Raw genomic sequence first — 14,265 nt, 5'->3', positions numbered from 1 at the left:
ACTATGCAACACAGTCCAGTCACATCTGGCTATCATATGTGAACTTTGCAACATGGATCATTGGCACTCAATAGCAGAATTCCACCTGATTCTATGTTTTCTGGGCCAAAAGGTTCAAACCCCATTGTGTCAAGATTTTGCTGGATCATGGCCCTTTCAATTTTGTAAATTGCCAATCATGTTCCAACATCTAAATGTACTTGAGACAGGGCATTGATGGAACAATCTATTCTGATACTATAGTCAGTTTAAAAAAATAAACAAATGGTAGTATACATTTAGTACAATCCACTATTTGAGAGTTTTAAAAAGATAATTTATTTCTATGATTGTAAGCAGGCTTAATGATAAATTAATCAAAACAGACTTATCAAATGGTTCACATTATTTTAAATTTAATGTTATTCTCCAAAAATTCATTGGCCATCATTTGGGTAATACAGCATTTGTTGTTTAGTTTAGATTCATAGAGTGATACAGTGGGGAAACAGGCTTTCGGCCCAACTTGCCCACACCGGCCAACATAGCCCAGCTACACTAGTTCCACCTGCACGCGTTTGGTCCATATCTCTCCAAACCTGTCCTATCCAGATCTCCCCTCATCTTCCTGCGCTCCAAGTCCCAGCCTACTGAACCTCTCCCTATAGCTCAGACCCTCTAGCCCAGGCAACATCCTTGTAAATCTTCTCGGTACCCTTTCCAGCTTGACATCTTTTCTATAACATGGTGCCCAGAAATGAACATAATACTCTAAATGTGGCCTCACCAACGTCTTATACAACTGCAACATGACCTCCCATCTTCTATACCAACTTCTAGTTTAGAGATACAGCCCACTGACTCCACGCTGACCTTTTTCAACCGTTCACACCAGTTCCCTGTTATCCCACACTCCCAACCATTCCCTACACATTAGGGGTGTTTTACAGAGGCCAACTGACCAACAAACCCACACGTCTTTGGGATGTGGGAGGAAACTGATCAGTCGCAAGGAGAACATGCAAACTCCACACAGAGTTCATGATCAAACCTGATCCGTTGCAGGTGATAATGTCCCAACTTTGGGAAAGCTTATGAATGTGCAACATTAAATTGTCACAAATATGTGTAAAATCAACAAGTCTGAACTTTTAAGGAAACAATCCTGGGAAGTTAAGGTATGGGTGAGGTTAATGGGGCAGGGGGGTGGAAGACAAAGGAGAAAGAAGCACAAAAAAAAAAAGGAACAAGTGAACAACCTAGCATTTATGCCATAACTGTGAAAAATATAACTATGGAACATACCATGACTGGGACATTTTGAAGGATCTCCATTTTCTATATTCTGAACTAAGTTCCTAAAAAATTTTTAAAAATGAGAACATTACACACCAAAAATATACTGCACCAACAAATAATAGTCTAAATAAATTGATCAAAACTCTGCAGATAAGCAGTCATGGTCTTATCAATAAACAGCTTTCCAACTCCAAATAATGACAAATAAATGTAAAAATATGGCACAATGATATTCATATTCTTAGTTTACTCACTGTATGTCAAACTTAATCTCTGAAATGTGAATACATTGGCTTGTAGTTTTATCCCATCCACAGTAAGGGTCTCTAGACAGTACACAATCCCAACAATTGATATGTTTAGTGCAAATGGCAACAGGCACTTGGACCACCAGTGATGGGGATCCAACATACAAATGACCCTAGGAGACAAACGTAAGTTCTGACATTAATACATTGTCCAGTGAAATCCATATTCAAAGTTGAAAACCACAAAAGCAATAAATACTTGACTTTATATTTGTTATACCCTTTTTGAAGAAAGCTGTAAGTTTTGTACAGGCTCTGCAGAAAGGAACAGCTGCACCTCTTCAATAATAAACATATCCTTCTCCAAGCTAAGGGCTTTGTGCAGGTATCCACTATCTGTAAAAGAAAACTACATTAACATGCAAGTTTTGAGTATGACTATAAAAAATATATGCTCACGATTATAATTGCCTTTGCTCTACCTGGAAATGCCACTTTATATCCCAGAGAGTTGCAGAGATTTGTCGATGTAGCCCAGTCCATCGAATAGACTAGACCTTCCACCATTGACTGCATTCTCATTTCACACTGCCTCAGAAAAGCAGCCAACATAATGAGAGACTTATCCCACCCCGGTCATTCCTTCTTCTCCGTTCAGCAGAAGGCACACATTGCCAGACTCAGGAATAGCTTCATCCCTGTTGTTAACAGGCTTCTGCAGCTTCCTTCGATTCCCCACTGACGTCAACTACCATGAAGCACAAGGGGCATGCTATTGCATTCCTCTGATGACTTGCATACCCAGGAGACTATTTCCCCCCAGAGATAATTAGCTTTAGATTATCATTATTGTTTCTGGGTCCATCACACAAGAAAATATATGGTGTTATTTATTTTCACCATTCATAACTTCAAATTCTTTTGGTTCATCTTGCATGAGGAGAAAAATCTCCAGCACAAATTTTGTGTGACAATACAAATTTAAGTATTTGATCTTCTCCCATCGGGACAACAATGAAATCAGCTTGACTGCCATATCAAATAATGTTCTAATAGTGGAATATGACATAGCACATGTGGGGGAAAATTAATCTTGTGATATCGTTATCCAGCCAATCCCACCTGGAATATAAGCAGTCTTGCAATGTAATTACTTAATAGGATGATAATTATATTTCAGTCGTGCCCTTCGCATCCCTTGCACAACATCCCAAAGCATTCTCTAACCAAGTTGCAATGGTGGAAATAAAATATTAATTTTGTGCACAGCAAGTTACCACATAAAGCAATATAATAGTGCCAAAAATCATCAGTTTTAGTAACGTGGAAGGAACTGCAGATGCTGGTTTACACCAAAGAACGACACAAGATCAGTGTTCGTAATGTTGCTGTACCTAAATTATATCTATTTTATCAGTTGAAAAGACATTGCAATGCAACCTACAATCTGAAACCAAGTCAAATAAGTTTATAATAAAAGGACTTCATCAAAAATTTTGTATATCACTTCAATATTGCATGTCAGTGATATTGTCGAGTTTCATGGAACAAGGTTAATTGCAGTTCAGGACCATTTCTGCTTAGCACCCAGAGATTCTTGCTTGGAAAAATCAGGTTTCAAACTCATTTATACAGCAAATGATAGTTGGGCTTTCTGAACTAAAACAGCAAATTAAAAATAATCACACCATGCAATGAAAAATAGATATTGGAATATGAATTTGAATTCATGAAGTTATCAAAAACTACCCACAGCATTAGTAATTCCTCAGTAAAAATGACAAACATATTTCATTTGGTTTACACAAGGGATAGATTATCATAATTGTTTCTGGGTCCATCACACACATAGAACCTATGATGGTGAGGCACAAGCCATGTTGTACATGCAACCTATTATAAACTTGGCACAATGGAATAAAATAGTAAGATTAAACGAGAACTTACCAGTTTGAAGTTTGATCTGTATTTTATGAGGAGTTACGATGAGGGATTACGTGAAGAACCCGCTCAGTGCGCAGGCGCGGCATACTTCCAAGCAGCGGTGTGGAATCACAGATAGACACAGTTATTTTGAAGTAAACATAGTAAAGATAAGGAGACATCAATTTATTAGTTTGATCCATATAATGAGGGTGGGAGCGGAGGGCACGTAATTCCCTCATCGTAACTCCTCATAAAATACAGATCAAACTTCAAACTGGTAAGTTCTCGTTTAATCTTACTATTTTACTTCGGAGTCACGTGAGTGACTACGTGAAGATTTCAAAGCTCTGTGATTTCAAACCGTGTAACAGTTTCATTTCACTCACTGCCGAAGTTCTTGAGGGAGGAAGTGTTATCGTAATGAACCAATGAGTCTATTTGTAGAAAAACACAATGGTATTTTTTAAACAATAACAACAAAGAATTAAGTTGCTCCCCTGGGCTTAAATTAAATATTTGCAGTTCGTAAATCTTTACTGCAAATAAACCAGGTTTTGCCAACGGCTTATTATAAAATTTCTGAACGGTCTTTTCCCTTCCCACCATCCTGCTGTAGCCAGGATGTGGTCTATAGGCATGTCCATTCTTTAGCCGTCGACATGGATGCTGCCCTGGTGGAATAAAATTTGTACATGTTAGTGTTTATCCCAGCAGTTTCTAGCACCTGCTTGAGCCATCTCGCAATGGTTTGGCTCGTACCCCACCATAAGGTTTTTGTGACTGACCCACAAGGCTTTTCATCTCCCTCGAATATTCTGGTTGTGTCTATGTAGGATAGTAGGTGGGTCATGGCACATAACCGTGGTTCTGGTGGGTAAGCCACGACTGGATTAGGTGTTCCTGGTCTGCTCTGTTTGACCAGTCGCTGGATAACGACAGATCTGGTCTGGAGCTGTGATCATGTTGTCCAGTCGCAATAGGTGTAGTGACTGGACCCTCTGAGCGCATACAAGTGCCATCAACATGAGCGTCTTTAGTGTAGCTTGCTCGAGGCCGGGGGATCTGGCTGGTGGCCATTCCCTGAGATATGTCAGGACCACACTGATATCCCAAATATGGGTATACCTGGGCTTAGGGCTTGATATTGTAAATGCCCTTCATCAGTTTTACCACCAGTGGATGGGATCCCATCGCCTGTTGTCCTGGCGCTGGTTTGAGATAAGCAGAAAGAGCACTCTGCGCTGTGTTGATGGCACTGTAGCTGATCCCTACATCGTGGTGTAGATGGCCAGGAACTCCAGTATGTTGGTGGCTGTAGCTGTTGCGTATGTTGTCCATGTTTCCTGGCAGTACTTCTCCCTTTTTTGACGCTGGTTAAGTACTGCCTCTTGGTGGATGTTCGAAGGGATGCCGACATGGTGGTGATGGTTTGTTTGGACAATCCCAGTTCCAGGTAAGGTCTGTTCAAACTTGCAACCCAGGCGTTTAATTTTCTCATGGCATGGGTGTTTAGCTTACCTGGTAGGTAAGTAGCTGATAGCCAAATATGTCTTTCGACATACCATTGCCAAATCATGTTGACCAATTTGTCGCATGATAATGATTTTATGCCACCCATATGGTTAATACAAGCCATCACCGTAGTATTTATCAATTTGTAACCGAACATGCAAGCGCTGCATATTAGATACATATGCTTTTAAACCATAAAAGGCGCCCAACATCTCTAGATAGTTAATGCCCAGTGTAAGTAGTAATGATGACTCTAGTTTAGTCCATCTACCACTTGTGCTGGATATGGAGTTAGTCGCTCCCCAGCCTTGAGCACTGGCATCTGTTTGAATAACTAAAGTAGGGTTAGTGATAAAGATAGGGCTGAAACTATGCCAAACGTTTTCTGCCCACCACTGTAGCTCTGATATTGCTTCAGTGGGTAAGTTCATGACACGATCATAGTGACCTGTATGTCGTTTTATTGCCCGTACCTTTGCTCTCTGTAAATTTTTTGATAGTGCAAAGGTCCGAATTGTGTAGCCGGAAATGCTGCTACCATTTCCCCAATTACTCTTGCTACTTGTCGAATAGTTGGTCGCTCGTTGACCATTAATTTGTTGCATGATTGTGCTAATTCAACCATTTTTGCCTTTGGCAAGGTAACAGTCATATGGACTGAGTTAATTGTGAAGCCCAGGTAGTCCATGATAGTGGATGGCTTCAACTTAGATTTATCTGGATGTAGGACGAACCCCAGAGTTTCGAGGAGCTGTTTTGTAGCTGATACTGCTGCCACAGCCAATTCCATCGTTTTCCCTACTATCAGAATATCCTCCAGATATGCCATGACAATATGTTTTTGTTTTCTTAGTATTGCCATGGCTGGGTTCAATATTTTGGTGAATAATCTTGGGCTGAAGTTCGCCCATAGGGCAATGCTTTGTACCATCCAGATAAATTTTAGGTATCTGCGATGATCCTTGTAAATGGGTACTAGATAGTAAGTATATTTAAGATAAATGCTTGCCATGAAGTGTCCTTTGGAATTCAGTTGTTTGGCAGTAACATATGTCTCCATTTTGAAATGTATATACTTAACAAATTTGTTTAGTGATGTTAAGTCAATGATGATGCGACAGACACCATCTTTTTTGGTTTTAGTGAATATATTCGATACAAATTCCAACGGTTCATGTTTGGTCTTTTCGATGACCCCCTTTGTGATAAGTCTCACCAGTTCAGCTTGTCCCTCACGTTTCTCTTTGACGGAGGGAGAAATACCCTTTGGGGCCATTGTTGAACTGGCGACGGTTTTTCTGACATGAATTGTATTTTATATCCTGTAATGTTGTTGAGTATATACTTGTCACTCGTGACCATACCCCATGCTTCTTTAAACAAGTGTAATCTCCCCCCTGTTAATAAAGCACCCTTATTCTCTATATGCTGGTAGGGACCAGACCCACCTACCTCCATGGTTATTGGCGATTCTGTTTCTTCATTTTCCTGAAGATTTTGTTCTGACGTGCTGGCGATGTTGGGGGGAGGGGCATTTTCCAGAGGGTCCGCTGCGGGCCCTGATCTAAAAGATCTTTGGGGATAATGTGCGGACCCCAAGCGGTCACCAGTCCCATATTGCGGACGTCGACTGGTGGATGCCGTGGGGTGCTGCCGCTTGGGTATCGGAGGTCTTGGTTTGCTCGTCCCGGGGCCTGCCCTCATTAGGCCGAAGGTTTTTGATGCTTCCTGCATCTCCTTCAGTTTTTTATTGAAATCTTTCCCAAATAGCAGCGCGTCCGTCTCCGCAGCTGGGGCTTTACACAAGCCAGCAAATTTGGGATTGAGGGCAGGTCTTATGTTTCCCTCCGGAGATTGTTGATCTCAAATTGTGTGGTACACATTAATGCCAGCACATCCTGCTGGCAGGTATCCATCTCCGTGGTCTCCACGGAACGAGCAAAGGCTGTGATGGCCGACGTCAGGAGCCTTAGGATCCGCTGTAGCTTGAGTTCTTGGGTCCGGATGTGTGACCCACATGCCCCCAGATTTGGCTGTTGGCACTTTTTACTTTGAGGGCCTCACCGTTTTCTGGTGCTGTGTTGTTTCAGCACCTCAGCGAGCACCTTTTCCAGTAATGGTTGATGCTGGCCGCCATTCTTGGTTCCAGCGGTGCTCCAGCCCGTGGGGTTGCTACAAGCGGTCCATCACACCCAACAGCTCTTCATGTTCCTGCACCCCTGGCATACTCCCGAATTCGTCCGCCTGCCCCTGTTCCAGACCAGCCCAGCCCTGGTCACCAATGCTAGCCTCCAGTAATGAGGGAGCAGAGGGCAGTGTACAGAACACTGTGGAGGGGGTGCCTGACCTCCCTCCGCGAGAGCGCTCTTTCTGCACATCTCGCTGGAGCTGCTCCAATTGCTGTTGGATGCAGCTCAGGCGGCTGTCTCTCCTCCATTTAGGTGGAGACATGTCCCCGTCCGACGAATCGGACGCCACCGGCCGGATGCCTGTTCGGATGGCTAGACATCCAGCCCGCAGTTCAGGCACTAGCGGGACTGGGCTCGGCGCGGTGATGGGGATAGCAGAGCGCCCAGTAATTGTTCCTACCGCCTTCTTCTGGAGCTTTTGTGCCTTGTAGTAGCGAGAGCGCCCCTCAAGCAGCGCGTCTCGCAGGCACCTGCTCCGTGAGCCGCTCCAGCGGCTCAGGCGGCTCTCTCTCCCCCCGTGCGGGTGGAGAGACGTCCCGTCCGACATCGGGAACACCTGCCGGATGCCTCTCGAGTGGCTATGCATCCAGCCCGCTGCTCAGGTACTAGCGGGCTGGCCTCGGCACGGTGTCGGGGAATTACGGAACACCGGGTAACGCTCCTACCGCCTGTTGCTGCCCCCCTCCCCAACGGGAAAACGGGGGACAGTTTTGTTCCAGAGCCTTTTTCTCTGCCTGTAAAAAACACAAGCAGAAAAAGGCTCACCTGTAAAAGAAAACCCGACCTCAGGGTACTCACCTGACGGTCCGGTTCATCCTGTAACGGGAGAGCCTAATTCCCGTGGCAGCCGCTGTTGCACTGCTGGCGTAATGCCGCGCCTGCGCACTGAGCGGGTTCTTCACGTAGTCACTCACATGACTCCGAAGTAAAATTGCTTGGTGCTCAATATACATGACAAAAATAGGGATACAGTTTATTTTCTAACATTTTCTCTCTCACTTTGATTATTACAAGTATAGCAAACTTAGAAGTGAATTTCTACCTAAATGTCAGGTATCTCAAAACGTGAACTCTTCAATCAAAGCAGATTAATTATTTCAGTAAATCAATGCTTTGAAATAATGTGTGTTTGCCATTTAGTTGATGCTGTCTCTAGTGCAGGGCTCAGTGTTACGAAAATTTTCAGAGTAAACTAGTTTCAAATCTTTTGAAGGTCACTCTTTTAGAAATACCTGGTTTTGTAGCATTTTCCAATGAACAACATTCCGATTAACATTGTAAAAGCAGAATATTGACAGTACAGTGCATTCGCAGAAATGAATTTACCTGTTCCCAGAAATATTACATCATATTCTTCAAGGTTTGCTGCTATAACTCTGTCTACAGCTATCTGGGTGTATTTTACACCCTGCTTTATTAATTTAGGTCGGTTGTTGATGGGGGTCACTAAATCATCCATTAAAGGATGGTCCCGAACAAACTGGAGTGTTTTGTCTGGCAGATCTAGAGAAGTCTTGATGCCACTCTTACGGATATCATTGTTGATACACTATGTGGAAAGAGAGGAAAGAGATCGCCTGAGTGAACTGGGTCTTCAATTGATACAAACTACACAAAAATGCAAACATTATTTGTAAAAAGCACGATAGAACTGGAAACCTTGGATACAATTTTTTCCTTGATACTTGTCTCCTCTATTGATAGTTTTGGCTCATGTGGGCAAACACAGGTTCTTGAGAGAATCTGGCCTAGCATAAAATATGTGTTGATGTAGATTCCACCTTCAACCAAGTCAAGTTCCTAATTTCTCAATTCAACTGCAACACCCCATAATAATCCCTGAACCCTGCCAGTTACTTTGGCATCCTCTGCGAGAAGCACTTAAACAGTACTGTTAACTGTGGACTAAATATATTCTCAACAAAAAATAAAAAATGCAGGCAGAAACAGAGTTAGGGTCAGTTACAATTCAAACTTGTTTTAAACTGCAGGAAGAGAATGTTTGCGATAGAGTTGGGACACAGAGAGACCGGACATTACTTGTGGTGGTGTTGGCTTGGCGGAGGGCTCAATAATCACAGTTGATCTGTCTGGAGTATTCAGAACCTGAAGAAGATGTATGAGAATAGGGAAGAGAAGAAAAAAAACTTTGCTGAAAATGTGGATGTAAAACACTTTTGTCAGATGAGATTTGAAATAAATGAATGCTGAAGATACTCAGCAGGTCAGGGGGTACTCTGTGGGGACAGAAGGACCCAGTTAACATACAGGTAGGTGAACTTGCGTCAGAACTGGTTATCTCTGAAAAAAAACTGGTAAGCCTGATCATCAGCTGCTTCAAAAGACACATTTCCTTCCTTCAGGCATAAACACTTGGGATTCCAATCTCCTCCAGACCCTTCTCCGACTTCCTCTATTCCCATTTCTACATCAGGTCATAAATCTTGCCAGGTTTTCACCACGTCCTCGGGGTGTGTGGGACTAGTGTAGATGGGACATGTTTCTGAAGGGCCTGTTTCTGTGCTCTATGACTGAATATCAGTCCTTGTAGGCAACCTTTGCATATTTGGTGCATTGGCTGTTGTGCTGATTACATTCATGCCTTCATTCCTGGGAAAGCTTCCTGAGCAGTGCAATAACTGAGTTTGTCTGAAGAGCCTATGCAGTTGAATTCAAAGTGATTCCTCATGGAATAAAAATCAAATCTGGTATTGAGAAGGAAAGCCTGGAAAAGTACTCCAGCTCTTAAATTACTATGAAGATAGATTTCCTTACAAGGAAAGATTGAATACTTACAGCACCTGGACGAGGGACAGGAACTGTTCCACTGTACATCACCCACTTGACGCGAGATTGTTCTACTGTTATAGCTGACTTGAATTTTCCTTCATTGAACACCTCCTGAATTTTTGACATTTTGAAGGCACAAACTGCAGAAATATCCTGTTTCCCCCTGAACAATTAAATGTTATATTATAGCTTGAACATAGGACAATACCTGACCAACACATGCACACAATTTTCTCCCTACTATCATTATTTTCCCCTCTTATTAAACAGTTGCTGACAGATTCTATTCAATTTTAAAACACCTCTCATTTATCTCATCGTTCACGTAATAGTGAAATGACACAATTCTGACCTTTATTGATTCAATGAAATAAATTTGCAAATGTGCTCTTTTATCTCCACTCAGGTTGCGCTTATTTTTTCAAGCAAGAGGGAGAACAACCAGAGAACACCGCAGTTATAACACTGTAGTAACACCGTAGTGATGTAACCGCCATATTGTCTCCAGATGCAGGATTGGTCAGGCCATCATAGCAGAGTCTAACAGGATCCTCCCTGAAATAGATGATGAAAGAGTCAACACCATGTGCATACACCAAAGTGCTAGGGGAACTCAGCAGGTGAGGCAGCATCTATGAAGAGAATGGACAGAATTACATTTCCGGTTGGGACCCTTCTTCAGACTGATGGAGTTGGGGGGGAGAAAGCGGGAAAAGAGTGGAAATCACATTGCTGATGACCCATCACCCATATTGGGCCATTCTCATCAGAATGAGTTCCAGAATGATTTGTAGAACCTGTTCTAGACATAGTACACTTCCTTTAAGAAGAACTAGTTTCACAAAATTTGAACTTTTTTCTGATGGATTTAGTGAGTGAATAGTGTGGAAAATACCATATGCATATTTTGCATTGACAGAATAAAGATAATACTGCAATAAAATAAATGGTTAAGTGGCAAGAGATGCAAAGTAGCAAATTATAAAATATTGTAGTAGCCAGAACCCCACCCCCTCCCAAGATGTTGGTAACCATTCATAATCCCTGGTCGTTCCGTGGTTCACTGATCTCAATGACAAATGAAAGATTATAATTGTACTAATCATTATTGCACAATGGAGAAGGAAAAAAAAATCAACTAGGGATTCCAGTCTGATTCATCACACCAGAACTCCAACAGTTTGCATCAAATATTCCTTTCTCTTATACTTCAACCTCTTTGTAATGAAGGCTAATATATTACTTGCATTTCCAATTATTTACCATACATTCATGATTCTACTGTACAACAATGGTTTTATTATTACACCTACCCCCTTCTTATTTACTCTTTCTGTATCCCATTGTAGTCTATTTGCACTTTCCTTACAGCTCACATTTCCACTTCACTTTATATCATCAGCAAACTTTCACGTTGTACTCAACTGTCTTTTCAATTATAACAAGACAATATACTGCGTTTATTTGGGGCCAAGTACTGGCCCCTAGTGTATTCCACTAATCACAGCCTGCAAACCTAAAATATCCTTCTGTTTTCTGACATAACTGCTATCATATTAATATATTGCATCCATCTGTGGTCCATATTTTATGCAAGATCTAGATATACCACATTCAATGATTCCTCCTTAATCCCGCTAGTTAACTATTAGAGTTTCATATTCTTTTCTCTTTCCTTCGTTTCTTAAATTATATTGGCTATCCATCCACTGGAATTCTGGAAAGTTACTGCTTATCTTTTACTATTTCTTCAGCCACCTCTCTTAGAATCCTGGGATCCAGAACACAAGAGTGACCTTCTTGGCTTTAGTGACCTTCACTTCCGTATTATTTTTTCTTCTGTGATGCTAACTGCTCCAGGTTTCCCACAATCATTGGTCCTTGGCTCCCCGTGATTTGAAGAAACAAGACTCTTGGGTAACTATTAAAACTATAATTCCTTGACTAGAACTACACAAATCTGGGCAACATTATTTGCTTGGCTTGCAAACCAGTCCTTATTCTTACCACTGCGGAGTAAAAACAGCATAGAAAATATTGTCGCTCCAGTTTGTTGCCCTCATCATAAAGACATCTTGAATAATATTAAATGGAAAGTTTATCTCAGGAGCAGAACACATCAGGCTGGCCTTCAGGAAGGTGGTCCACTTCCTCTGGAGAGTTCGCTGGCCACCTAGATCCCCCTGAAATACACAGCAAGATGCAAGAATCAACAGAAACTCAGTTTCAGTAAGAAATGTGCATCTGCCCAACTGAGACATCTCTACCGGTGATATTGAACAATTTGCGATATTGCATGATGCCACTAGATCATGAAAAAGAACAATATAAATGCAAGCCCTTTTCTCCCCAGCTTACAATGCTTGAGGCTCTTGTCACCATCATAATTCTTGGCTTTTCTAATGTTATTTTGATGTATATGCATGTCAATATATGTTAAAACAAAAACAGGTGTGCATGGCATAATTTTGTTTGCACTTAACAATCAAAAAAAATTCCTCCCTCTTCCACATTCCTTAATCCATTACGTAAGGCATGGTCACGAAAGGGAAACTGATGTTTAAAAAGTCCTGGTGAATGTTCACATATCTTAAAGGTTTATGGTGTTTCTTTCTGTCTCTAAACGCTGTGTAACCCTGCTGATCATATCGAAGATTTTGTTTAGAAATTTTAAATAAATTTGAATGCTTGGTCAATTTTTATAGGACTGACTCATATTTATTTGTCAATGTAAAGGAAATAGTTTCCATCACAGATTTGAATCTAGTTTAATGTGTCCAATGATATTAAGGTTAACATTGTGCAATTTCCAGTTATCTGCAGGGTGGTTTGAAACAAATGCCGTCATTTGAGTCTCTTTTTGTTGGATGGGCAAATGAGCATGCTTAATCGTGATTTTAATTTCCAGAATTAGTTAACTACTGGCAACAGGAGGTAGTATCCCCAAGTGTCAAGACCCATCACATCCACCATTTCCTCCCCACCCTCACAGCAAACCTATCACGAGACTACCGCACTGCCAGTAAGTGAGACTATTTGTGTAATCACTCTACCAGAGCATTTTACATCAAACATTATTTGTTTTTAGTCGAATCGTTTTTTGTTTTTTTTATAAAAGGTATCTGTTTAAACTAGTATGGAGATCACTAACGTTTGAGAATGTGACAGTTTTAACATTCAACTCACATAAAGTAAGATTATCTGCAGAACAGGGCTCAAATCCACAAATTTGCCATAGTTCTAAATACAGTGGTCTCTCCCCTTGTCTCATTTAATGACTCTTCTTTACCAAAATTACCAGTAATAGTGTTTGATTTGGATGGGTTTAAATGGTTTGAGTCCATACTTAGATATAAAAGATAATTCCTAACCCATTCATAATGCATATTATCGGCTACAGATGGGTAGTTTAGTATATTATCTGTCTGGGCAGAATTTGCTCATATGTGGAAGTTCAATGTGGAACTCACTGCAGAACTCCGTCACACTTCTTGATTGCTACATTATCATTAGCAATAAAACTGAAATACTGCAAAATTAATACAGGCAACCCGCACATTATGGCCATTTGGGTTACGTAAATTTGTTTGCAAATTCACAAATTGCAACCCATAAATTTGAGATATGCAATAATATTACACGTGGAATTTATCTGGGGAGAAAAGTACATAAACTAGCATTAAACTTCTATTTTTTTTTTAACTTGCGATTCTTGACACAACTTCACGTTGAGTTAAATTGTGATATAGCTATTCTCAAACATTCCCTGTAATGTGGGGTTCACCTGTACCTACCTTACATACTCGGGCAATTCTTGAAACCAGTAGTTTATTGTAGAATTCAAACTCAACAGCTGTCTCACTGAAGAAAAGGTAGATCTTATCATCATCTCCATCAGCAGCAGATTTACTCTCTTCAACCACATCCAAATGTATAAAATTAGGCTCTGTTTAAATTAAAAAAAAACATATCTAACAACTGTGATCAATCTCCTTCCCCACCCAGTTCCATCTTCCATTTATCCCCACCCCATTTGGTTCCACCAATCATCTACCAGCCTCTATTCTATGTGACCCCACTGCAACCCCCCCAACCTGGTACTGTTACACACTGGCAATCTTTTCTGTTCGCTCTCAGTCTTGATGCAGGATCTCAACCCAAAATGTCGACTTATATCTATTGCCTCCATGGATGCTGCTCAACCTGCTGAGTTCCTCCAGCATTCTGTTTTTGTTAAGGCCAAGACGCATTGGAGTATTCGAGACAAATTTTCTTTGCAACTATTTGTGCTGCACTTGGGTTAATAGCCTAGCTTTACATTC

General features: G+C 41.2%; 1 protein-coding gene across 4 annotated transcripts in view; it reads right to left on the bottom strand.

Annotated features, from left to right (window-relative positions):
• The window catches only part of LOC116989508 (semaphorin-4E-like), a 42,927-nt gene that overhangs the window by 7,670 nt on the left and 20,992 nt on the right, over window positions 1–14,265 (bottom strand). For all 4 annotated transcript variants that reach the window (XM_033046970.1, XM_033046973.1, XM_033046972.1 and 1 more), the window contains 7 exons: window positions 13,738–13,889; window positions 11,951–12,126; window positions 9,950–10,106; window positions 8,480–8,702; window positions 1,807–1,922; window positions 1,533–1,699; window positions 1,285–1,337 (listed from right to left, as the gene is read on the bottom strand). In XM_033046970.1, the coding sequence (XP_032902861.1) occupies window positions 1,285–1,337; window positions 1,533–1,699; window positions 1,807–1,922; window positions 8,480–8,702; window positions 9,950–10,106; window positions 11,951–12,126; window positions 13,738–13,889 (1,044 nt within the window). The remainder of the gene's footprint in view (window positions 1–1,284; window positions 1,338–1,532; window positions 1,700–1,806; window positions 1,923–8,479; window positions 8,703–9,949; window positions 10,107–11,950; window positions 12,127–13,737; window positions 13,890–14,265) is intronic.

This window comes from Amblyraja radiata, chromosome 29, assembly GCF_010909765.2.
Source record: "Amblyraja radiata isolate CabotCenter1 chromosome 29, sAmbRad1.1.pri, whole genome shotgun sequence".
Taxonomy (NCBI): Eukaryota; Metazoa; Chordata; class Chondrichthyes; order Rajiformes; family Rajidae; genus Amblyraja; species Amblyraja radiata.
Note: the sequence above shows the minus strand (reverse complement) of the source record. Positions and strands in the feature narration are given on the sequence as shown.